Source organism: Columba livia, chromosome 1 (assembly GCF_036013475.1).
Source record: "Columba livia isolate bColLiv1 breed racing homer chromosome 1, bColLiv1.pat.W.v2, whole genome shotgun sequence".
NCBI classification, from domain to species: Eukaryota; Metazoa; Chordata; class Aves; order Columbiformes; family Columbidae; genus Columba; species Columba livia.
In genome coordinates, this window is record NC_088602.1 from 117,120,043 (window position 1) to 117,147,446 (window position 27,404).

General features: G+C 40.2%; 1 protein-coding gene across 4 annotated transcripts in view; it reads left to right on the forward strand.

Moving 5' to 3' along the window:
- DHRSX (dehydrogenase/reductase X-linked) overlaps positions 1-27,404 on the forward strand; it is a 170,137-nt gene that overhangs the window by 43,520 nt on the left and 99,213 nt on the right. For all 4 annotated transcript variants that reach the window (XM_065074416.1, XM_065074419.1, XM_065074418.1 and 1 more), the window contains exon 3: positions 9,164-9,232. In XM_065074416.1, the coding sequence (XP_064930488.1) occupies positions 9,164-9,232 (69 nt within the window). The remainder of the gene's footprint in view (positions 1-9,163; positions 9,233-27,404) is intronic.

The window sequence follows — 27,404 nt, forward strand, 5'->3', positions numbered from 1 at the left end:
TCAGGGTAATAAAGACCAGGGACGTGTGTGAAGAACTGCAGGAAGACCATAAGAAACTGAGTGTTAAAAGGCATGTACAATTCAATGTAGGTCAATATGGAGTGATGGACACGGGGAAAATTCTTAACTCCAGAAAAAGAAATGATGGGTTCTCTGTTGACCCTGTCATCATCTTGGAGGAATATCTTTGGATTGAAATATTCTATGAAAACTCAGTGCTCAATAGCTTGCAGAAACCAAAACAAATATTAGAAAATTTTAGAAAAGTAACAAATAAAACAGACAACGAATTGATTCAACTGCATGAATCCTTTGTGTGCCAGCACCTTAAATGCTGTGTTGAGTTCTGGTCTGCCTATTTCAAAATGGATAGCATAAAAGTTTGAAAGGTCTAGAGGAAAACAAGCGTATCGATGGTATGGAGAAGCATCCTTATGAGGAACAACCAAATGGATTTTTAGTCTTCAGTGTGAAAATGTATTCTGTACAGGCAACCGCTGTTCACTGTCTCTTCTAAAAGAAGGGTGTAAAATGAGCAGCTAAAAAAGTTACAGTGCTTAGAAATAGCACAGCAATTATTATAAACTCAGTATAAATACTGTACCACCCATCAGAAAAGAGTTTAAAACAGTCTAAAACAAGCCACTGTGATTAAAAACATAATCTCTCAATAGCATAAAAGTATTTCAAGACTGCTGTCTTCTGCATAGGACCCTAAATCATCCTTCCTACAGAAGTGTGTGGTGGGCAAATATGAGTGTTGAGCAGTTTTAGGAAGGATGTTGTGCATAGACCAGTGAGTGTGATTTTTATATTGAAAAAAAAGTCAGGCATTATAAAAATACAGAGTTTAATATGTTATGATAAATTTTGGAAGAGTTAGTGCAATTTTTTTCTAGACATTTGTTTAAATTGTTAGTTAAGCATTTATTAAATGCTTTGAAGAATCTAACAACTGTGTGAATGAATTTAATCTTGATTTTTCAAAAGCTTTTGGCAAGGTTCATGCCAAAAGATTTTCAAGTGGCTAGGTTACCCTGAGAAAAGAGAAAGATGTCTTGTAGATTAGTAACTGATTAGGAGACAGAAAGCAATGTTTAGGAGTTATTTGTAAGCTTTGGTTTGGAGCAAAGGAACTCCTGATCCCATAGGCATATGTTCAGTACATTTATTAAAGATAGTTACAGAAAAAAGGTGAGCAGTGAGATGATGCATTTTGCATGGATGTGTTTAGGATAGTCAAATTAATTTGACTATTGATAATTAAGGGATTTGGTCTTCTGACACACAAGAAGAGGCTGAGAGAGCTGGGGCTGTTCAGCCTCAGAGGAGATGGCTCAGTGGGACATTTCCCATGTGTATAAAGACCTGATGGGGACAGTAAGAAAGATGGAGCCAGGGTTTGTTCAGTTGTGCCCATAACTGGACAAGAGGCAATGGGCGCAAACCAAAACACTGGAAATTTCATTGAAGCATAAACCTCCACTTTTTTATGTTGAGGAGAGTCAAACACTGTCACAGGCTGCCCAGAGAGTCTTCATCCTTGGAGATACTAAAAACTTGACTGGACATGTTCTGGGGTAACCAGCTGTAGCAGGAGGTGGGACTGGATGGTCTCCAGACGTGCCTTGCGAAATCTTAACCCCTATGAATAATGGGGAACAATTCACACAACGTTGAATGACTGAGTTATGAAGGAATGGATAAATATACAGTGTCAGTAAATGCAAATATTAATACTACGTATGAGGAGAAACAACCACACCTATATATTTATATTTATATAGAATCTAAATTGTGATTTACTGTTGAAAGCTCTTTGCACATCATATTTGATATTTAATGCCAGTCATAAAGGCAAATGTGATCTTATTACTTGGCAGGAAAGAAGATGAAAACGGGACATGAAAAGTCCCTCTTCCTTTGTAGAAACCATAGGTTCATCCTCTTGTGAATAATCAAAAGGAGTTTAGTCAAACTGCAAAAAAAGAGGGATGGTGAGGAGAATGGGATGGCTCTGTGCAAGGCAGACCTAATAAACAAAGGTTCTACCGCTTGCAAACAGATGACTAAGGTGTGATATATAACTATGAATGTGAATGAGAAGTGGTTATTCCCTGTCTTATTGTACACAAACTAGAGAACATCCAACAAAAAAATAATTAGAAAAAACCTAAAAAACCTGCTGATGTACAACTTTATAATGTGATTAAGTGGGCTGCATCAAAAGGAGTATGGCTAGCGGGTTGAGGGAGGCGATTCTGCCCCTCTTTTCTAATCTGAGGAGACCCCACCTGGAGTCCTGTGTCCAGCTCTGGGGCCCCCAACCGTATGAAGGACATGGACCTGTTGGAATGAGTCCAGAGGAGGCCACAAAAATGGTCAGGACTGGAACATTTCTCCTATGAAGACAGGCTGAGAGAGCTGGTGTTGTTTAGCCTGGAGAAGTGTCCAGGGAAACCTAAAAGGAGCCTTCCAGTACCTAAAGGTGACCTATGAGAAAGCTGGAAAGGGGCATTTTCAAGGCCATGTTGTGATAGGACAGGAGGCAATGGCTTTAAATTGAAACAGAGTAGATTTAGATTAGATAAGAAGAAGAAATTCTTCACTGTGTGGTTGGTGAGGCACTGGAACAGGCTGCCCAGAGAAGTTGTGGATGTCCCATCCCTGGAGGTATTCAGGAACAGGTTGGTTTGGGCTTTGAGCAACCTGGTCTAGTGGAAGATGTCCCTGCTCATTGCAGGGAAGTTGGAACTAGCTGATTTTTAAGGTCCCTTCCAACCCAAACCGTTGCCGGATTCTAGGATTCTATGAAGTGTGTCAAAACTCACAGAGCCTGTTGTCCCTGAACACTTTGGTGGCCAAGTGCTTGAATGAATTGAAAGTGCAATTAGATGGCGTAATGGAGGACAGATTCATTGAGAGACAAGGTGTGCCCTTTGATTCAGGAAATCTCTGAAGCTTCTTGCTACTGGGAGAGTGTACTGGAAAATACCACTCCTGGAATTAATGCTGTCACTTATACCTTTTCCTTAAGTACCTGCTACAGGTTATTGGTTTGATAAACAGGACCCTACTTACCTTCTCATTGGAACAGCTGGGTTTCTGAAGCCTAGGGCAAGAATGATGAAACGATGATTTATTTTCTCTTTGCAAACTGACATTCTCTTCCTTATTCAGTTTTGCTTCTTTTCTCAAAGGGAACACTTAGAATGAAATTTTTGCCTTTCATGTCAAAAACACAGGTATTTAATTGTGGCTGTGTATGACGAACAGGATGACAAAGGACGTGTGATGTCTCTGTGCATGTGGAAGCTTTGTATCATTCTCTCAATGATTTTTTTATACCAGGTCACTTCCTAATACCTGCCTTCATTGAATAACAAATTCTTGACTTGGGAGTTTGGTGGGTGGCACTCAAGATCTACATTCCTTTTTCCTCAACAAGACTTTTTTTAATTTTTTTTTGTTTTTTTTTTTAATTGAAGACATTATCAATTTTTTTTATTTTTTTTTTTTTTTTAAATCACTCTTATTGTACTGAGTTCAAATTTCTCATCCTCAAATCTTTTTGGGTGCAGTCATTCCTCTCTCTTAGGCACATGCTATTTGTTGTGTGGTGCCATGCAAACTCACAAAATCATAATCCTCATAACATCAACCGATACAACTTTGTTTTTCTCTTGAGGCTTTGTGGGTACTCTTGCAAGCTCTGTCTTCAGGCTGGCACTCCAATGAAATCAGTTCCTCTTCAGTCATAATGAGGATTATGCTACTCTGAGGAGGCACCTTAATTTGAATTTCCAGTTGGAATCTTTTTTATATTCTGTTGCACAAAGACACCTAACCATTACCCTCTGCAACTCCTTAATCAGATGGTATACATCTATACAGAATTCATTACCATCCTGCCAAGCTTATCCTGGTGATACATGTATACATTAGAGTTTGGGCACCACATCTGAAGTTGGATTAATTCAAGTGGTCAGAGGGGAGGAAGGAGGGCCATGGGGCAGGCTGAAAACCCTGGAAAGTCATTAATTGTTTCAGGGATTAACTGATACATAATTACGGCTAAATAATTCAGGAGATGAGTGTTTACCTCAAGTAGACAGGTTCCCCAGGCACTGGTGAAGGAGGGGGCTGCACTTGTCAGAGGCCGGGGTGAGTGGGGAGCGCTGGAGGGTGATGTGCTGGGGTTTCACAGTATCACAGTATGATTGGGATTGGAAGGGACCTCAAAAGATCATCTAGTCCAATCCCCCTGCTGGAGCAGGAACGCCTAGGTGAGGTCGCACAGGAACATGTCCAGGCAGGTTTTGAATGTCTCCAGAGAAGGAGACTCTACAACCTCCCTGGGCAGCCTGTTCCGGTGCTCTGTCACCCTTACTGAGAAGAAGGTTTTTCTCAAATTTAAGTGGAACCTCTTGTGTTCCGGCTTGATCCCATTACCCCTTGTCCTATCATTGTTTGCCACCGAGAAGGGCCTGACTCCATCCTCATGGCACTCGCCCTTTATATATTTATAAACATTAATAAGGTCACCACTCAGTCTCCTCTTCTCCAAACTAAAGAGACCCAGCTCCCTCAGCCTTTCTTCATAAGGGAGGTGCTCCACTCCCTTAATCATCTTCGTTGCCCTGCACTGGACCCTCTCCAGCAGTTCCCTGTCCTTCTTGAACTGAGGGGCCCAGAACTGGACACAATATTCCAGATGTGGTCTCACCAGGGCAGAGTAGAGGGGAAGGAGGACCTCTCTCAATCTACTAACCACCCCCCTTGTAATACACCCCAGGATGCCATTGGCCTTCCTGGCCACAAGGGCACAGTGCTGGCTCATGGTCATCCTGTTGTCCACCAGGACCCCCAGGTCCCTTTCCCCTACACTGCTCTCTAATATGTAATTTCCCAACCTATACTGGAACCTGGGGTTCTTCCTGCCCAGATGCAAGACTACACTTTCCCTTGTTAAATTTCATTAGGTTATCAGGTTTGCCACAGTGGGGTTCACTGCAGGCCGAGGGTGCCTTGGTGCACAGGCAGCTCTCAGGATCCGGGCTGGAGGGATCGGGTCTTTCTCTGGACCACCACGTCCTGGGTGGTTTTCGTCTACTTGGTGTTATCTCAAAAAGTTTTTGTATTTTGTTTTTGTGTTACCTTGCTGAAAGCTGGGAAATTCTCCTCCTACTAACTCTGGTTTGTGGTTTTATTCTCTCCAGGCAACCTTAAGCTCTACAGGCTGCATCATTGTTCACAAACTATTTTCAAGTTCTTTATAATCCCCTGCAGTATTTTCTCTTGAAACGTCAAGATTACAAATTTCTAGTTTTGCAAAACAGCAATTGGAAAAGGTCTTTCTTTTTTACTGGGATCAATTTTGTCCATAAATTATGAGTGTGAGTAGCAATTATTCTTTTGGAGAGATTTTCACATTCAAATAAATTAAAAATATTGTATAAAGAATACATAGAGATGCATCAGGACCCCTTAACTAGTGATAGTGTAAACGTTCCCCAGCCAAGCTGGGTTTCTATGGGCTGTGGTTTTGTCATTATTATTCAGGCTGAGCAATCCTCTGTGGTAATTCTATTGAAATCCCTGAAATAACTTTTAGAGTTCGGATCTACTTAAGTGATTAAGATGATGGAGCATAACCTTTAGGGTAAGATCCAAAGCCTATTGGCGCTGATAAGAATTTGTCTATATGCTTCTGTGGCAGCTTTAGATAAATGTTTTTGACTAGTGGTATTTGTGTAGATGAATGTTGAAGACAAGAGTAATTTTTTGGACTAAACATTATATTTAAATCTATTTTCCTTTTTTTTTTTTTTTTTGGCCAACATGAGTTTCAGTTTTATGCTAAGAATTAGGATTTTCCATGTCATTAAAATGTCATCTTGTTTTATACAGGTGCATCCATTCAGACTTGAATAAATTTTTGTGTCATTAGTTTTATTTTCAGAATTGATAGTAGTCAGCATTGTTTTTGAACCAGGCTCACCTGATTTTTTCAGTATTCTGTGGGGACTAAGTAGAAGAAAAACAACAAATAGGGCACTGAACAGCTTGCATAGACAGTTATTGAGACAACTATATATATTCTGAGTTCCCAACAGACAGTTTAAATTAGCATGAAAAGCAAGTTTATTATGGTTTGGGGTACTTTGATGATCTAAGTTCTCAAGACACTGAATCCCTTTTCTCAAAGCTTTTGTTCAGATTCCCTCACTGCATATAAAAAACATGGTCTGTCTTCCCATTCTTATCCTCCCCTTAAAACCACTTAAATACAGAGTAGTCGGATCTTACGCTACAGATGCTATAGCACTTAAAATGGATAAATTCTGACATAGATGAATTCTGGCATGTCAAACATGTGAAAATTATGGTGAGTCATTGGGAAAAAGTCCAACCAGAGGGTTCTCCTATGTGTCACAAAGTTTTTTAAAGACTCACTATAAATATGCTGCTGAGGATCTAAACCAGCTGATAGTTTTAAGAATTTGACCCTTGTATAGTAAACTGTCCCCATCCTTGGTTCAGACCATGTACTCCTGTTCATCAAGAAGATACAAATTATTTTTTATTTTTTTTTTAGCTAAAGCCAATTGCATTAGCTTGGTGACTTTAAAGGTATTTATGAATTTCAAATAATTAATGTGGTGCTTAAAAGGGGCTTGTTCTTCTTCACGCCTACTGCTCACTTTGCTTCGAGGATGGCAGAAGTATCTACCAGGAGAGAAGCAGTAGAACAGTGCCATGGCCCTTTCCTTTCCCACCCATCCTCAGCAAGAGGATGCTGATCTCCTTAAGCTAACTCAGAAGCACAGTTTACTCTCCTGGACTTATGGTATCTTTCTAATATTGGTGTCTTTGAACTTCCGTTAAGGATTTTGGTCATTGGCTCAGTGTCTTTATTCTTTCTTACAGGATTTTCTTTGAAAGAAGAATTTCAAAAGCCTCTATTACAGTAGCAGCTTTCACTGAGGTTATTTCAATTTTGCAATACTCAGACCTCCAGAAACTGGTTTTTAAATTCTCTGTTGAATCAGGCTGGAAACAGAGATTCGAAATTACTGTTTAGCAAAATAATTATTTTTTCCCAGTGGTCTAGAGTGAAAAATATGCAAATATGAATAAATGAGCTCATTTGGAAGGCACTGAGCTTTAATGAATAACCATTTATGTAACAGCAAAATAAAGAAAATTAAAATTTGTTGTGAAAACAAGCTCTTTTAAAAGAACAAATTAAGTGAACATACTGAGAGTTAAATCAAGACACTGGAGGCTTTAATAAGCCTGTTCTTTGCATGCAGAGTGCTGAATGAAAGAGGAATCAAATAAGACCTTCACAGAATTGGCATCAAAGTGGTTTTGTTTCTAGCCTAACTCCATCCGGTGTAATAACACACTGAGTTTGAAATCTTACTCTAGTACATCACTTGAGGTGAAACTGTGAGGAAAATTGATCCCTTGCCCATCACTCCTGTGCACAGATTTCCCCAGAAATGACAGTTTCACTGGAGGGTTTGTTTGTTGATGCTGTGTCTATATCTGGAAATTAGTACCAAGCTGAATGTTTCTGTTCTGTATAAGGCTGGATGGTTTTAAAAGGGAAAAATAACAACAGCAAGAAGAGTATACTGCAAATGTCTGCTTTTTTCTGTGTGTTCATTTATTTGTTTGTTTCTTTTTTATTTTCTTTCCTTCTTGGTCATTCTGAGCAATATAATTCCAGAGTTAATGGAAGTTATAGAGAACAGTTATAGACCGGTATGACTTCAGGTTTCATGTGAGAATTATTTTCTCTTCAGTATCTGGAATGGTAAATGTCTTTATTTTGGCTATTTACATAAATAATGAGTCTTCTTACATCCCATAAAAACAGAGGTGTGCTGCAAATCATTGGTTTTTACTGCAGAACCACAGCAAAAACTCCATCCTCCAAAGAATGCCTTAGCCTACCTCCTCAAAGTCATTGGGTTGTTCCAAAAATCTCCATTCAGTGCTCTGAGCCTGCAGCTAGTGCAGCTGATGGATGACGCATGACCTGTCTCAAAGGGCTTACTCCTACTTTTTGAACACATTATCTGTGAGATCAAATTAATCCAGTTTAATAGCACTATAAAGCATGTTCTAACATCTTAAAATAAATAGGAGCATGCACCAAATGATGTGAGGAGGAGGTTGAACCAGATGACCTCCTGAAGTCCCTTCCAAGCTCAACTTATTCTGTGATGCTGTGAATATTTCCTTAACCTTTGATTGAGCTGATTCTCTGTCACTAAAAAATGAAGTGGAAAAAAAAAAAAAAGTGGAAAACCTGAAATTTCTGCTGCATAGCTAACCAGTGAATGAGAGGACAGGACACTTGTCAAGGGGCACAAGATAAAGCCTATATAGAAATCAAGGCAGAAGTTTGTATAATCAGGTAATGGAGAAGGCAACTTCATGAAATTAATAAGAAATATCAGCATTTATATACAATTCAGATAACAAAAATACGTATTTTGATGCCTCATGCTGTGGAAAATATTTGTGGATGGATAAATAGAATGTTAAACTTCATTAAAAAAATTAACTTGTACCACCGAGCACAATATTTTGCTTGTGCTTTTATTTTGTCCTTTGATATAAATTATTATCAAATGATTGCCAGACAACTGTTAACTGTCCACCCAAGCTGAATGGCACAGAAGGCATTTATTTGATGTTTAATCACATTTTCTGTTAGTGCTGGTAAAACTTCTCCTGAGTGTTTGGGCCAGGCTAGTGGGGCCTTTCCTCCAACTGTGAAATTCTTCATTTTGGAAAAAGAGTCAGGGGAGGTCTGCTCTAACCTATAGTGAAGCTTTTGTAGAATCTGGATGTGATATAATTCACTTGGCTCACAGATTCGCATCTCAATTCAGCTGGTCCAGCCAGCAGATGGTCACATCTTGTATGAATAAATGAGATAAACATGCAGAATTAATGTGAACAACACTGCATTTGTACAGACCTCTTTGAAAACCTGTGCTGACTGACAATAACATATCAAGTCTTCTCACTTAAAACTTTGTACCAGTTTTACACTGTGGTTATCTCTTCATAGTGGTGTGCTTGTATTCACTGTCCTTAAGTTGATTGCATCACTAATTTTCCATTTTCTCTATTGTAACAGCTGGAAACAGTGAGACTGAAGGCCAAGAAGCGGTGAGGAAAATACAAGAGGAAACTTTGACTGGAAAAGGTACGATACTACATCCTTTTCTTTAAGGAACTCTTTATGTCCTTCTTTTTGCTGTCATCTTCTTTTAGAAAAGGTGCTCTTGTGTATTAAACGTTTTTTAGTTTGGAGAAACTAATTCTTGAAGTAAATCTGACACAGAGGTAGGATGAGTAGGATATTTTTTAAAATATTTTCAGTTCTGTTTGACTTCCTTACTGCGTGTGATTGCAAAAGGGCTGGCTGCAGGTTACAGTCTGCTTGTATGTGTGTTTGGGCACGATTTAATAGCTGGGCAGAAAATCAGAACACTAGTCATTTCTGCTAACGGGAGGATGACAGCAGGTAAGAGTGGGTGTGTTCTTTTTCACTGCTGGTCTTGACACCCATCATGTGCATAATCCCATTAAAAAAGAGAGTTTTTTGGAGTTAAGAGGTTTCTAAAACAAAGGGTGCCTAGTTGTGTTATCTGACAAATGGTGAGAGCTTTTAATCCTTCACAAAATAAAACTATGTTCTTAAAAATAGATCAACCTTTCATATCAAGTTCTGTTTTGTTTAATCTGAGAGCTATTGTATTGGGAGAGGTATAAGGAAACCATGGCTCGGTAACTATGAGAAAAGGCATATTGCATATTATCTTCTGTGTGGTTGTAATTTGCAGTTTATGACGGATGTTAGTGCATCTAATATTTCCATCTCTTGGATTTACTGGGTGTAGTTCCTAGTAGTGTACGATGATTCACTGCTGCCACTTTGATGTATCATTTTTGGCAAAATAATAGGGCAGTGTTGCTACTCCACCCTTCATGGCTTCAGCTGAAATCTGATTCTGTTTTTGTGTGTCTAATAATTACTGTTATGATGATCAAAATACGTTAATTATTGTGTAAAAAAACCTTTCATTAAGATTTATCTTTTGACTTAAATAAATGTGCACCCATCATAGCCTCAGGATACATGTATGCTAGTTAAAAGCATCATAAATTAAGGCATAGTCAGAAGTATCATGAAAGGAAAAAGGTAATTATTGCATCATTTAAATCTTTTGCTGGAAGTTTCTGTACAGAGACCAAAATAATTTGGAATTAATTATGTCACGTGACCTGCATAAAGCTGAATAAACCAGGGTCTGTCTTAGTTTCTCACATCTGTGTGATCACAGGCTTTTCTAGAGTCACAGTCTTTCTTGATTTTTCTGAATTAAGTAAGCTTTAACCTTCAGTTATAAACTTTGTCAGGATACAATTGGCAGTTTAAGGAAGCTGAAATTGTATCTGAAGTTGACTGAAGTTGTTCCTTATTGTAATTAAAATGACTGAGGCTTTAGTAATCTCAGGCCTTGATAGATTTGGCCTAAAAACACACTGGAAGAGTACCGGCTTTTCAGAATTTCTCACTGATCGAGAGATATTTGTATTTGCAAGTGCATTATCCAGTATGAAGGAACTGTGTGAGTCTGAGCAGCAGTCCTGTCTTATTGCTTATCGCTGAATTTGCATATTGCATTTGTAATGAGATGTGTGTGTAGATACTGTGAGCAGGACTAAGCTGTGCAAGTATTTCACCTTTTCAAAAGCTACAGTTCACATCTCTTCAGTCACTCTGTAGAAACATTACCAGTTATTTTGACCTTTTTTTTTTTTTGAGCATTTTCCGTGGCCCATATGAAAAAACTGCTTACAGAAACTGTTTCCATTTAGAATACTGGACTCTTGAAGAAGAACTACTCAAAACAGTATCGCTGGACAGACGGTGTAATCAAGGGTTAGGATAGCTGTCCTTCTTTTACCGTGGACAAACTGTATGAGTGGGTGCCATCAGTTTGCTATCCTGATCTCAGTTCTCTAATAACAAGGAAAATCTCCTTGCTCATTAGCAGGTTAGACAGCAAAAGGGAGTAAAAGTCTTCTCTTCGTTACCTAGCTGAGCCATGCACAGTACAAACATCCTCAAAAACAACTCTGGGAGAAGGCTAGACTTGTTGAATGCATGTAATTAGTGTTTTGGCCCACTGTCTTGTCTGGGGCTTTGTCTGCTATCTAAGGGTAAGTAGTTCTACTTGACACAGTTTACACTTATTTCAGGGAGAAGGGAGGTTGAAAGGTTGTACATAAATGGTTACTATGAAACAGCTGATGAGCAATAACATGTTAACAGTTTCAGAGGAGATAAAAGATAGTAATAAAAAAGCTATGCACACAGGTGATGCTTTTTTGCTGCAGCATGGCAAGTCGTGAAGAAAGGACTGACAACATTTCTGAATGCAGGGAGGCAGGAAGCCTGCTTTCCCATGCTGGAGGCATTCAAACCAGAGCCAATGTCAGAAGATGGTAGAGTATTGAAGAGGAAGGCAGTTTGCAGCCATCCCCCTACAAAGCAGCAATGCTGAAGGACACAGAAGATTTTAGTAATGTCTCACATCACCTCTTCCTACCGCCCACCCTCTCCCATGGCACTACACCAGAAATTCCAGTACTCTCCTAGGTTTCAGGTCTCTGTGCTGAGTTATCTACTACTAAGTGTAAAGAGTGAGGAGGGAGGTGTGTAGCTGACTGGAGGAGAATTAAGTACAGGTCCCTGGGGCATGTTAGACCCAATTCACTTGACCATCAGAACTGCCTTGATGGAAAAGCAATCAAAGCCCTCACATATCCAGAACAGACCAGAAGTGCTGCATTGTCATTAAAATTATCATGTGGGCACTATTTCCAAAAGACCAAGGGCAACAGATTGCTACGCTCTGAATCACAAAGCTGGGAGTAGCCAGAATGATGTGGGCATTTATCTTGCTTCCATTTGTTAAAGCGGGAACTTGTGTTGTTAATAGTAGCAATTATATGGCTGGGAAAATTGTTGGTGGCTAGGGATTGCCACAGAGATATTCTAATTGTGTAAGTCTCAAATTTGCGCGCAGGGTGTGTCTGTGTTAGAGGGTTTGTTAGTTAGATCAGGAGAGCACTTTTCAGGCAACACTCAGCTGCTGCCCGCTTGCTGAGTGCGGGCTCGCATCACAAAGGGCACAGCAGGTCCTGACCTGGATTCGCTTTGGACAGAACTAGCCTGGGAGGTGCAGTAGTAATAGGGCATTAGTGCACATGAGCAAACTTAGAGCTTATCTGAACTAGGAATCCTAAAGACCTGTAGAGTGCCTGTGTCAGGTCCCCAGCACAAAATGAGCTCTAGAGATTGACTTCTTTTGATCCAAACCACTCATTAATATAGCCATAGCCATAGTTACCAGTCCTGAACAAACTACATTGAGTTATGGAACTGGGAAGCTTCTGCGATAAACTCAACTCTCAATGATACTAGAAAGATGTTTCCATGTACACAATAGAATATATCTCCTGACTCAGTTACCCTCAGTTTGCATCTCTGCAAATGAAAGCTGGTTGTAGCCTCATGATTACAAACATACAAATGTTGGAAACTAATATATAAACATGAATGAAATCTTCATTCATTCCAGCATAGGTTCATGAATGCCAATGGAATCAGCAATTAGCAAAAGTTTGTGCATAAATATCACTTAGTACCCAGGAAAGGCTCCCACAACTCCAGTGTAGGAGCTGGAGTTGCAACTAGACTCAAAGGAGAAAAAAATTAAAAGCTAGTGAGAAAACATGGTGTAAAAATCATATTAAGGACAGACCGCTTCAAAAGGAGAAGCCTGTGTTTAATCTCACCCAACATTTTTGTGGCAATTCAAACAAAACCACAATTATAAAACTATGTGCTAAATCCACAGCATTCATGGGACTTCTATTTGAAGCCAGGTGAGAAAGAAAGAAGAGACTTTCTTCCCTTGGAGTCAGAGGAATGCGAAGTTAGCATGGTGGCAACCAAATTGTGTCATTTACAATCTGACCCACATCAAGACAGCGTGGGCCAAGCAGTAGGAAGAACGATATTACCTTTAAAACACTGCAATTCACATGCATTCAACAAGTCTGGCTTTTTCCTAGAGCTTTCTGTTGGGATGTTTGTGCTACATATGGCTTAGCCAGGGAATAAGGAGATGACAAATTTTCTTCCTCTCTTTTGCAGTATAACCTGCTAACGAGCAAGGAGATTTTTGTTGCTATTGCAGATCTGGGATCGAAGAGTTTACCCGAAAGAAGGAGTAATCTAGCTGATACCAAGCATAATTGCAGAATATCTCTCTTATGGGTGGTTACTCCACTGACGCTTCTGTATGTCAGGCACCAGTTTTAACAAAACAGTCCATGTTTTTCTGCTCTGTACCAGACCATTTGTTTTTGGCTTTCCCTGTGGGCTAGAGAAAGCCAACTGCCGAGAGTTCCCAGATTTCCAAACTTTTTGTTTTGTTTTCGCCCAAGAGTCAATGGTGGTATTCCCAGCACATGGGCCAGAGTTGTGGAAATCAGTTCAGCAAAGACTAATGCCTTGTTAAAATGTGCTAAAATGTCACCCGCGACTTTTTCTTTGACATGGTATGGTGCTATTATGGAAGTCATCCTCAAACTGGTCAAAAATAGTAGAAAATACTTGTGGTTGAGATGTATTTTCTGTAAGTGTGCGTAAGTTTGTGTGAGTTTTTGCTTGCTCATGTCAGATTTGCTTTTCATGGTGTAGTTTTGAGGTGTAAAACCATAACATCCTAAGCTTGTGGCAAGACCTGACGTGGCTACTCTGTCCTTTCTACCACATCCTGCCATTGACATATCCTTTCTCCACGGCTGCTGATGCTGAAAGACCTGTAGGATTGTTTTGAAGAGTTTCCTAGCAGTAACAGTGCAGTTTCCATCTACGTGGTTTCTTTTTTCATACTAGTACATTATCTCCAGTATTTAGCTTTGGCAGGCCAAGGACTGCCCTCAGAGTTGTACAACTGAATGCCAGGCTCATGAAGACATCTTGAAAAACAGAGTGGTGATAAGACAGAAGTTTTGATCTGACAGTATACCACTTTTCAGGACCCCATGTGGAACTGCAGAGCTCTTTTGCTTTGCCATTTAATGAAGTGTAGAAAAGCCTTGCCCTAAAGATCATGATTTCCTTTCTTTCTGTAGCCTCACCTAAGCTCATATCAAGTATATTCAAGCTATATGAAAATATTTGAATCTGAAAAATAGTGGCTGTGTTAAACCTAGCCAAGTCTGTAAGAAATGGATCCTCCACGTGCTCAAGGAATGAAAGACCCCTTCCTAGAGTCCAAGTAACTAACACAGGGCTAAATACAGTTTCTCTGTGCTGTTAGCACTTACATCGCTTCCCCTGTAAAGCTGGTGACTTTTTGCTCCATATTAAGCAGGAAAGATTTTAATCCATGGAAAGGTGTCTTCAGAGCCCTCTGATAAAATCATTTAGGTGAATAGCTTGTAAATAAATTGTCCTGCTTTTCTGCTTGTTTTACATGATATTCTGATTCAAAAACACGGATAAATTTATTCAGCCTGCTTGCTTGTGTCCTTTTTGCTTTCCTTTTGACTTTCAGTGTAATGTGTTACAAGGTTTTCGCCCTCAGTACTTGTGGACGATTAAAATAACAGAGAATCCCCTATTTTTTGTGTTTCTTAAGACACCTTAGAAATTGAGTTGTCATGTTAAAAGAATGGCATTTTAGACATTAGGAACAATATGAGGATGGTTCACAGAGCTAAAGATAAGCTGCAGTTCTGAATAGTGAGATGGAGATAAAGTGTTTCAACTATAAAATGTATTCATAAAGCAGGCACAAGCTCTGCCTGTTGGTTTCCTAAATTCCCATTTCCATTGGAGATGTGAAACATATTTCATTAACAGGCTCTGCCACTAGGAAACATGATTTTCTCTTATTTAAATTATTTCTAATTGAAACTTAGAGACAAAGAAGTGCACAGGTGTAGCTGTAGGCAGAATAGCAAGTCCTTTCAGATGTCTTGAAATGATTTTCTGACTGTAAATCATCGGAGGTTTGTGTGACTAATGGGACCAGAGCTCCGAGGTTAGGATTTTGCTGATTATGCTGCCCTACTGAAGGCAAACCAGAGAAATGGAATTTCAAAAGGAAATTGCCTCTGAAAGGCCATTTCACCCCTTTACAGGAATTTGATCCTCTTTTATGTACCTGTAGTGCCATGCTATCAAGCAGTGGCCAGATAGAGGTACTCCAGGGTTTGACACCTCCCACAGTATGCGATTATTTTGTTCAGTCCAAGCTGTAGTTGCGTGCAAGTTGCATGAGCTATTTCCAGACCTTGTCTGTTCTCAAGAAAATTGCCAGCAAATACTGAAAGGCAAAGCCAAGAAAAAGGCAATTTATTCTCTCTCTGGAATGCTTTCATATCTCTCTTCCAAGACCTCCTTTATGTAGTCCTAGCTTCTATGGGTTACATGTAGGTCTTTAGAAGTTAATTTGCTTATAACGAGTAGAATATTTTCTGTGCAAATGCCATCAGCTTCTGTGCTAGGGATCCAGCTGCCAAGAGCATGGAGAATTTGTGGCCTGAAGTAAATGTGGGAAAGGCAGAGCATGTATTTGAAGAACTTACAGGCTGTGCGCGTATCCTTCCAGGTGTGAGCTGCATGTGAACCAACAGATCGTGGTCCACTTGAGCGTGTCGGCAGTGCCGGTCTTTCCTTGTCACCTTCATCCTCGCAGCACTACAGTGAGGATCCAGAGGGAGCATGGCCAGAGAGGAGCATCTGCACCTCCAAAGGGCCAACACTAGCATGTCCATGCTTAACTTGTGTTTTGAGGGCCATTTTTTAATGACAAAGAATCAAAGCTCTAAATGGATTTCCCAGTTCTCAAATGAGTTATGAGCCAGGCTCTTCTCAGTGGTGCCCAACAGCAGGACCAGAGGCAATGGGCACAAACTCAAATGAAAGAAGTGCCAGTTAAATATAGGAAAACTATTTTTCGTTTTTGGCACAAACGGTATTGTATACGTTGGAGGGGAAGAAAGGAAAAAAAATAGTATAAGGGAAAAAACAATTTCTGCTGTTCAAAATTTTGTCATGGCAGTTGGGGGCTTCTGAACTGGGGGTTGGTGAAAAGTTCATTTTCCAATCTAAAATCTTGCAGGCTTTCTCCTACTTTATACTTGGAAGTCAGTCCGTGCAAAAATCCCATGGGTCTAACAGGAACAATTTTTCATGAAGGCAGAATATTTTCTAGAGATTTGCCTGTTTTGATGGGACTGTTTATTGGTGAAAGAGGGAGGGAAACATTTTTGCACTCAAATCTGCAAAATAAAGCAGGGAAAGTGCCCCAGCCTGCAGAAGAGATTGACCAAAAATGTGGTAGCATGGTTCAGGTCAGTCTGTATCAAAGGCTTTTCATCCCAATTAGTTCTGGGTTTCTTATGTATTAGACTATTGTGCTATCAAGGATAATAATTGTTTTAGAATCTATACCTTAAAATCTTCTTGAATTAATAAGCTGCTGCTTATAATTCTTTGTGTTGATTTGCAAATGTGTGCTATACAGGATTTTTTTTTTTTAAGAGAATTTTGCAAGTATTTTGTTTAAAACAAGATTTTGCTTAAAAATTCCACAAAATGGAGATGTCCTGTGGAAAACATTTATTTCATGTGGATCTGAGACTACTTTCCCTGTCTGAATATGAGGAGGAACTTCTTTACTTTGAGGGTGACAGAGCACTGGAACAGGCTGCCCAGGGGGGTTGTGGAGTCTCCTCTGGAGACATTCAAACCTGCCTGGACACATTCCTGTGCAATCTACTCTAGGTGAACCTGCTTTAGGAGGTCGGTTGGATCAGATGATCTCCAAAGGTCCCTTCCAACTCCAAACATTCTGTGATTCTCTGATTCTGTGATTCCATCAATCTGTTGGTTTTTGGTTTTATTTTTGTGTTTTTATTGGGGGGTAGTTTTTTGTTTGTTTTGTTTTTTTTTGTTTGTTTGTTTGTTTGTTTTTGTTGTTTGTTTTGTTTTGGTTTGGTTTGGTTTTACTTTGAGATTATGCAAAATCAATTGTTCAACCCCAGGCCAAGTTAAGTCTTCAAACGAGATTTCTTTCAAGAGTTTTGTTTCTGAATGCAGAAGGCAAAGCACATCTCTAGTGCCATGAAGGCCTTATGCTTATAAATCATAGGCCATAGCTAATAGAGAGAGATGTCAAAAAATCCAGTGCATGTCTTACAAGGCTGATGTAGTGAGTGGTTCTCCTGAGAATCTTAACTCAGGCTGTTCCTCCAGTTGAGATGATATCAAATGACTGGCTGAAGACTGGTATCTTAGAAGATATGTGAAATGATTTTTTAGTCTGAAATCATAATCCTGTAGTTACCTTTACAGCTACCAGTGATATATAGTTACATTGTGTTTGCCTCTCCATGCGCCCTTTCAGTCTGTCCTATAGAGAGAATATAGATTTTTTTCTTTTTTTTTTAATTTACTTGAATTGTACCTCTGGTAACATGCTATTCAGAAAGCAGCATCCTTTTCTGTGTGTCCTCCTAGCAGGATAAAATAGTACATTTGCCCTTGCTTGAAAAAAAGAACTTGTGGCAGTGTTCACATAATATCCAATTAACTGCCATACAGTGACTTTTTGTATAAATCTGAAATTCAAACTGGTGCATTCATGTCAACCAACCTGGGTATATATAAAGATTAAGTCTGAATAAATCTTGAGTTTCAAGTAGTGAAAATGACGTCACCCTCTGCCTGTCTCCCACTTCAGGTGGATGAGCAGAGCATATGATTGTCCACTGCATGGTGCCGGAGGAAGGCATCCGAGAATGGCAACTTGTGTTCTCTGTGTGGAGCAGAGCAAAGCCACGTGGACTTTCTCTTCGTCTCAGTGTAGTAATGAGTAGAGAATTTAGGCTCATGTTTGCATTTATTGGTGAAAATTTGGGCCCCAGGGTGCATTAGGTGCCCTTTAGCTCTGCTGGCTCCCACTTACTGTTCTGGCAGAGTATGTGAATGGGGGTGGGCAGGACATTGTGGCTGCAGCAGCTTTGAGGAGCTGGCTGGAGCTGAGCACAGAGGTCCTTCAGCCCCTTGGAGCTCTCAGGCCTGTCTCTTGCCTCTGTGGGGGCTGTCCAGGAGACATGCTGGGGCAGAGCCTGGGGTCTCATCTTCATGCCCTGGATGCACATCCTGAAGTGTGTGTTGGTGGTAGAGACCTTACCTACTCATTTTTATGTTTAGATGAAGAAGAACTTACCAGGTGATGTAAAGTACTGGCACCAAAGTTAACTTCATGAGGATAGTCCAGAAATAGCATTCTTAGGCCATGTGAAAATCTAGCAACTCCATCCTTAGTCTCTTAAATGAATTTTACCTTATTTTCTGGAGATAAGATTTTGAAATAAAGCCATGCTTTTGTGCCTTTCAGAAGCCGGACGCAAAAGGGCTGATCCATCCCTTCAGCTAGAAGGATGCTACCCACCAACCACAAGTTTAGGGATTTGTAAGGCAGCAGAATGAGGCCTGCAGAGGCAATTTAATTCATTTCCTTCAGCCCACGGCAAGAAGCATGTGACGTGGGGAGTTTGGCTCCAGTGCAGCGTGGTGGTGCACAGGGAACAGTTGTGTAAGGAGTGGGTTGGAACTGAAAGGAGAGTGGTTGTGGGTCTGTCCCTGCCTGCTGTCTGTCCTGTGCAGCCTGGTGGGGGATGGACCTGAGTGGTGCTCGCCCTGCTCCGGCTTCCTGGACCTTTTCCACAAACTGCCATCACAGCCAGTCAGAGAGACCTTTTAAAACACACCATCTTCTGGTAGTCACAGAGGGTAAAAATTAGTTCTGGTTTTCCTTCAGTTTCTTTTTAGCACTGGGTGAGATTAAATGTAAGTGATGATATAAAGAGAATTCAGTCTCAGAGGAATTGTATAAATTTACACTACTAGCAGTAAATTATTCTTTGACTTGCAAAGTAGATTTTTTCATTGAACCTTTTTATTTTTAAAACAACATGACATTTTCCTTGTTTTGCAGATTAATTTCAGATAATAATTTTTCTATACTGTTTACTCTTTGAGTTAAATAAGTCTCAGCATCCTGCTGCAATGGATGCTATAAAAAGAAATAGATACGTGTGCATTCAGAGAGCAGCTGAATTGGACAGGTAAAATGGGAGAAAATGGGGAAAAAAAGGAAAACAAAGGACAGGATGATGGCAGAAAAAATCACAACATGAATATCACATTCCATGCTTCATTTTCTTTTTAAATGGCCATATTTTTTAAATTTAGTTTCAAATTTAATTCACAATAAAGAGTTAAGACACTAATATGGAAGTTAAGCCCAACAAAGCTGAGAAATACTAAAAAGAGAGAGGAATGGGAAACTAAAGAGAAAAATAAAAAAGCAAGGAGCGGAAAAGGATTTAGAAGCATATGAAGAGAGAGAGGAAGGAGAGCCTGGAAAGACATTACAGCCATGTTAAGTTTGAAGGAGCTTAGGATTATATCCAGAAAATACAATGCACAGGGGCTGGCTGGTTGTTATCATATATGCTAATCAGATTCTTAGTATATGAGTCCCTGAGGAGAGAGCTGGAGTCACTCCATATTTCAGGATTTTGCTGTTGGGAGTTGCAGTCGTTGCACTAACATGGCAGAGAAGCTCTCAGAGAGTCACATCCCATTGACAGTGACACAGCTGTGACAGCCGTGCCTGCTTACGCCGCACGAGCTGGGCCAGCACAGCACATGCAAGCCTGACGCTTTGCTTTCAGTCTCATTTATATCCCCCAGGTAGTATGTAAGAGGGTATTGGCTTTGTTCTAGCCCCCATCTTATATATTTCCTCCTGCCTTTCCATCAAGGAAGATTGTGTATTTTCCTTTCCATTCTGTGTAATTAACTTTCCTAATCTTCTCTGAAGGACTTCCAAAGCATTCAGCATTCATGACATCATTGTATTTCCATCTCTCTCTCTCTCTCTCCTCTTCTCTCTTTCTCTTTTCATCTCCCTCATTTCCCTCCCTTCCTTACTGTCTCTCTCCTTCTCTATCCCTGCCTGCCTCTCTCTCATTTTCTTATTATTTTAAGGAATGGGAAATACAGCCTTGTAGCACACATCTTGCTGTTTCAGTTCATCTTGCTTGTTCGGTTTAAGATGGTATTTGTGTTCTCGTAGGAGTTGCTTAATATTCTTTGGTTTGTGTACTGTAAGCAAGCAGTAAGTATCAATGAGAACAGCCTGTACTTTCATCATGCCTTTCATTTTCAATTTTAAAAATTATTCTAGGTTAATGGTGCTTGCATAGTCAGAAAAATCTGACATCTTTTAAAGGAACAGTGTGATTTGCTAGTCTGCATATTTTATCCAATAGGCTAAGTTTTATTTAGTTTCTTTTTAGCTGGCTTCAGAGATGGAGACATAAGCTTACTGCCCAACTGGGAAAAACAAGCTCCTTCATTGATTTTTATGGGATTGGAAGAGTACACATAGATGATCTGGATTGCATGAAATCTTTTCTCTGGCAACTATTCTGTTAAATTAGTTTCAAAGCTGTCAGATTAAAAATCACAAAGTAAGAGTGACATGTTGTGTCCAGTGGGTGTTTGTGTCCTAGGCAGAGGCATCATGCTAGCCTTGGGAAAAGCCTAAAAGATAACTTCCATTATTATTCAACTGAAAACCAGAAAAAGAATGACTGAATCATTAAGCTAATTTTCTCTAAATGGGATGAAATAACCCCTGATGAGTTTTCTCTCTTCTTGTGCTGCTTCTCCCTCTACCCTCTTTGTCTCAGTCTCACTGGCTTCTCCGTTCCCACTGAACTATCCCTTCGTCCTTAAAGCTTTCTTCTCAAATCTCTGTTGTATGGGTTTCTAACTGTTTCTGTCTTTTTTCTATCTTGGAACAGCAAATTCTGAGTTGGACTGCCAAAGGCAAAGCAGAAATAGGTGTCAGTGGGTAGACACAGCAATTTAAACATATGAACTTAACCTCAAGTTATCCATCTATGTCTTTTCATCACTGCCCCCAACCAGTTCCTTGGTAATGTGGATCTCTTTTGCCTTTGATGTGAGAGCTCTTTGCTCATCCCTTGCCATCCATCTGGACTGATAATGATATGTTCAGGCATCACCTCCTTCTCTAGGTTAGCAGAGAGAGCCCTTGAAGAAGGCAAGAAAGCAGCAGTGGGAAGGCCAGTTTGGCCGGAGGACCTCTCGTTTGGAAGCCCCTGAGCCCTGTGTGTGCTGGCTGCGCTCAGAGGAGCAGCACAAATTGCGGTGTGAGAGCCTGCACCTGCACCCTGCCAGCTGCCAAGGGAATGCTGATGGTACAGCAGTGCCTACACCATGTGCAGCCGTGTGGCTGCATTAACAGCTGATGGTAAAGGCCATTGTCTTAGGCAGAAGGGTCTGCCAGCTCTCAGAGAGGCTGAGGCACCTTAAAAGAGCAGAGGACTGGCGGGAGAGGACACAAGCCTTGCTCAAGAGACAAGGACCTCTGAAGGCTGTTGTGGCTCCACGCCATGGAGACACAGAGGTTCCCCCTGCGACTCAGGGGATGGAGGCTTGTGCAGCTTGGTGTATTTTGTAAAGTCAGAAAATGAAAGGGAAGTACAGATCACCGTTGCTAAAGTTTTGAAGCCCTCTTAATTCTTCCTCTTCTCTTCTGTGCTAGGTGCTGATGCATGCATTTGAAGTTCTTCTATCAGCATATATTGATGCATTTCTCAAGCATTATTAAAATCCAGGAAATTCTTTTGGTTGTTTTATGTTCATGCTAAACACAAACAGCAAGCATGTAGAAAGCAGTGAAACCATACAGGAGCCTTAGGAAGATGAGATGAAAAAAACCCTAATGTTATGGTTCCTTTCCTGACTTTTTTTTTTTTTTTTTAGTTGACCTGTATCCCTTCCTGCCAGGGGCCCGGCAACTTAAAAGCAATTCCTTAAAAAGTGAGCATTAAAGAGGGAGAAATATAATAATATTGCCAGAGCAGAACTCGATATTTACGCAGGTCTAAGAAGAAATGTCAAGGATTCTGCACCTAACAGTTTGTATGGTTACATTCAAGAAATATGAATCACAAAGCTACTTGATTATTGCATCTAAATATTTCTAGCTCTTTTTTGGGGGGAGTATTATAGCCTTCTAAATGATGTGGTTTGGGGCTGTAATTCCATCTCCTGTCAAAAACAGTGGTAACATTTCCATTTATTTGAATGCAAAGATTCTACCTCATAATTTTGAACAGTACAATATATTTCTTTTTCAGTGTACTGCCTTGATTAGAGGCTTGCCCCAGATTGAACAGTGGAGTGACAATTCCAACAATTCACCTGGACAATTACTTCGAGGTGTCCCAGAATTTTGATCCCTGTTGGCAATGAATTTGTGCTGGAAGGCATCAAGTCTCATGGCCCTTCAAATCTGCATCACAATAGCTGTGCATGCAGGTGCTGTTCCCATCCATCTGTGCACTTACCACTAAAAGCTCCACAAACTAAATTTCTCTGTTTCTTCAGTCAATAAGAACTGTAATTCAGCTACACATTTTAAAATGAGTACCTTGGAATATTTTTTTTTCAATGAATTTACAGTTAATTACAAGAATTTTTTGAAGGCTTCTAAACCCTTATTTAGCCTGTATAGAGCTGAATAGCAGTGTGATTTCTCTACATGCTAGAGTTCATATATGCTAATCAGTCTGACTGCTTAGAAAACATTGCATAGCACTGGGCTTCAGTTTACAGAGGGAGTAGCCTGTAAAGGCTGGCCATTAGCTGAAATCAGTCACCTTTTATCTACCTGACACAGAGCTGGAACCTCTGTATCTTGCATTCCCAGCGCAGTAAGTCTGGACCAGACTCTTCTGTATTAAGGATGAATGCAAGCCAAAAATAGTCTCTATAACTGTTGTTTTCTTTTACACATGGTAGGTACAGACAATAAGTTAAAGATCTTAATTGCTTTATATTATAACCCCCCGCACACCCAGTTGCAGGCATTTTGATGTCCTTCCTATAAAGAATTTCTTACTTTGAAGAGGTCACACTCAGGATGATGTTTATTTTTCTCCGCTCTCGTGCAAAACCTTGCACTTATCTGCAATCATTCCTCTGTTAAGTGTTGCCTAATTGTGTACTTTTGCTTGGTCTTTCAGGAAATTCCTAACACTCCTCCCAAACCTTGGTTAAGCTCAGTGTTTCTGTGTTGTCAGCAACTTTCACCATCTGTTTATTCAGCTGGCTTTACAGAAAGTTTGTAACACCTGGCACCTACCACTTGTTTGGGTACAAAGTAAATGAACCTTTACATTGGTCTTGAGAGCACTCAGAACTGGCAGCAGACAGAGACAATGACTCTGCCCCTGATGGACAGGGCTATTAGTCAACTCTTAGACTCAGGTGCATGGGGAAGGGTTCTCTCCTTGGGGCCCTAACGAACCTGACACTGAAAATCTGGGCCTGCCTTTATCTCTCTTTCTCTCTTTCTTCCTCCCTTCCTTGGTGTGTGCAGAACAGAAAATACTCAAATAAAACAAAGAGGTATGATTTGGAAATGGGCAGTGTCTTTGCTTCAAATCAACTCCATCTTCTAACAACAGTTGTACTGATCTTTGTGGAACTGAAGAATGCATCTTGCAGGTTGCAAAAGCAAGGCGCTGAAGGCAGCAGGCTTGGATGCAAGCTGCTGCTGTGTAGCGCCTTTGGACAGAGAGTATTTTATTCAGGAGCCCGCCTGTGTATTACCTACCTCAGTGTGTGGGCGTTAAGTCCACTGAGACGATGGAATAGCGAGTGGTTAGACACAGAGCAGGGGGAATGCTGTGCTGACTAGTCAGAAACCTGGTCTGGAAAGTGAAGCTAATTTTAAGTGAACGCAGTAAGGAAATATGTAGGAAAAGTTGGCTAAATTATGATTGGTTTTCCTTTTTGTTGGAGTAAGAGAAGAAGTCAGGGAACACGATTTATCAGCAAGAACATCTAAAAGGCTTTGTAAAGGTGTTTGTGAATACTGTGACATGTGTCTTTAACCTAGATATATTGAATTGAAAGTGATGTAGATACTAACATGAACATACAGTGCTAGATAAATGCGAGATTTTCGAGTTGCTCTTTCATGGGACACATTATTTTTATCTCACAAGGGAGAGTTTTGAGAAATAGATACAAGCATTGAGAAGCAGTAATGGTGGAAGAGCAACAGCTGAAGGATGACTGGGGTGCCAACTGCAAATGGAGTGCTGCTAGCTATATTGGACATGACTGTATAAACACAGATCCTTCATCTTTTTTTAGTATGATAAATAAACAGTAGTTTATATTGAATCTCCATATTCAATCTCAAGAGTGATTGAAATTGTCAATTAAAAGGTCACTTTGGTGTCCTGGTGTATTTTGTTGAAGTCTCAGAAAGCAGAGGAAAAGGGTGGGTGAGATGCAGGAGCACTAAAGATAAGCAAGTTGGACTTTTTAATTACAGTCAATTCAGTTTCTTAATTCATGAGTGTGCTTTGGACTTTTTTATTTAAATGTACTATTTATTGTTACAGTGAAGATCTAAAAGCTTCATTTCCCTAAGTGACTCAGGTAGAACTATGAATCACGATTTATTTTGGCTAGAAATTACTCTTTTCTTATGCAAGCTGAAAGTAAAGACTAATAAAGTGGATAATATTTTGTTTCTTCAGTAACATGTCAATAACAGTTTGTCTTTGGGAATTTCAGCCTTTCCAAATTCGGTTTCAGCTGTCTCCTGTATTTACTTACCTGTTTTAATTAAGAATTGGCAGGAATAAGAAAAAAAAAATACTTGTTTTGGAGATGATATGATCTTAATTGAGAGTGCCTGGCTCTCACATTGTCATTGATCACTTATTTTTGTGAATTATATCAAGGCATGCATAAGGAATATGTAATACTCCCCCATGGCAATATCTAGCAGAAAGAACTGAGAGGGCCCAGGTGTTTTAACACAGTGGTTTGAAAAAGCTCCAAAAATAGTGTGTGGTTTTGGAATCCTTGGAGGAGGCAGGGGACAACCTTCCAAACACCTGGACTCCTTGATCCACCTGTAGGATAAGCTATCCTGCCTCAGACATTACAGCATATTAATCGCCTTGCCATGCTTGAACAATGCCCGCTCCTTCGTGGTGAAGCTTCAAAGAAAAGGCAGAATGTTTCTATGCAGACCCTGTGCCCCAGAAAATGTATTCTTCCCTGTCTTTTTCCCATCAGACTTGCAGGAAGACCGAAAGGCAGGGAGCTGGAGGAAACGGGAAACAGATGCTTTAAGATGCTTCAGAGCTTCTATGTCCTTCTGTGTACTCCCTCCAATGCCACACACAGAGGGAAAAGTACGGATGCTTGCCTAAGTAATGGTCTGTTTTTTAACTGAAATGTAGTTTCTAAGTGGAGCCTTTCAAAATGTGCAGTAGTAATAGATCAGACATAAGCTGTGAGACGTTAAAATATGTAATGGCAGAAGCAGGGATTTAGCTACATTTTTGCTGCTTTCCCACTCATCAAATCTAATGAGTTGGGATAAACCATGACAGGATATTGAGCCATGTAGAGACAAGTGGCGAAAGAGACCAATGGGCACAGCTGTGTAGGAGGGAAAAATGGGCACCAGCAGAGAGTGGGGTAAAAATGCAGTTTTGTCAGTGAAATAGTTTCATAATAAATGCATGATTTGAGCTGTTTCTTTCAACTCTCATGTACACTATAAGCAAACTGGTAGATTTTGATGATATTTAAGCAAAAAATGTCATCCACTTTACTGAAAAAGTTGAGCCCAATGATATGTAAGATGAAATGGTCAGCAGGCTTTTCAGGAGGCTTTTATGGAAAGAGCAAAGAAGCCCCAAAACTATGTCTGATGCAACTTAAGAAGAATCTATCATATGTATTATTAAGTGGTTAATTTGTTACCATTATTAAAAATTTGCCTGCTGTTGCCAGGCCTAACTTGAGCTTTTTGAAGTGCTTAGCTTCCATTTTTGAATCATGTTGTTCTTTTATCTCCCAGATCAAAGAACCTTGGACATATTTAGAAATATTTAGACTGTATTAGTCTCAGGTAAGGTACCTGTTGTGTAGTACCTGCCCATGTCGTGACTTTGAGTGATATATCCACATGATCCCTTTGAGGATGAGAAATGCAATCTCTCTCAGGTTTGTTGGAGGGCTGTGTACAAACTAATTGACCTAGGAGGTGCTTTTGACTGGTGTCATCCTCACCCTGTACCAAGGTGAGACAGAGGCACACATTCATGCTGACCAACACCTTTGTTTTTGCAGGGAAGTAGTAACGATACTTTGGAAGGCTAAGTTCTGCTAAGTTCTGGATAGTTAGGGAAATTACAGCATGCTCTCACCAAATTACTTGACTTGCAAGGGGTTATCAGATTCAACCCGTTATGAACATGGGTGGTTTTTTAAATTATTCAATAAGAAACAGGGTAGAATAAATACTGCTAATATATGTTGCATGAAATATTATTGAGATCCTTGATTTTCTGAAATTTCAAGTTAGTGCTCAAGGGGGGAAAAATAATATTTCAATGTTATGAGAGCTAGATTTCTAGACTTAGCAAGGTGATTCTAGAGGGAGATACGTATATTCTAGAGGTTTGGACAAGGTATCTAATCCACCCTCCTGCATCAAAACCTCAGTCTCATCTGGTGTAAGGACTATAACCAAGATCTTCTGGATACCGGTTATGGGTATTTTTGTTCCCAAGATGTTAGGAGACAGGTAACATGTGTCTCCTCCCCAGACTCTACCTCATTCACATAGCAACAGAACCTTTTACGAGGAAGGAACTCAAGCACACTTTATGCAATTTTTATTCCTTGAAAGAAGTGAGGCCTTTCATTACCCAACATGATATCTCCTTTCTGAGAAACAGTCCTTTGGGGTAGCTAATGCTGGGCGTGCTGTGGTTCAGTTCGTCTAACTTCATCTATGCTGTTGCTTAAACTCAGTCACTGAGAAAGCTTTTGTGGACTGTGTTGAGTAACTTGTGGTCTTCTCACTTGCTGACACGTCTCTGAGGCACAGCTTGGACAGTTGGTAGCTCTAAACCACTGGTGGTTGGGAGCTCGTGGGAAATGCTGTGGGAAGCAGCAATAACTGATGGGCCAGATGAGCCCTCCTCCTGCTCGGTTTGGGTGGTGACCCACCATGCTGGAAGCTGCTCCTCTGTGTTGCTGGGTCTTGCCTGCATTTACTGCAGCTGTTAGATGAGACTCACCAGACCTGGCCCTGGGGAACTGGAGCCTCCTTTGGCAGGCTGCGAATAAG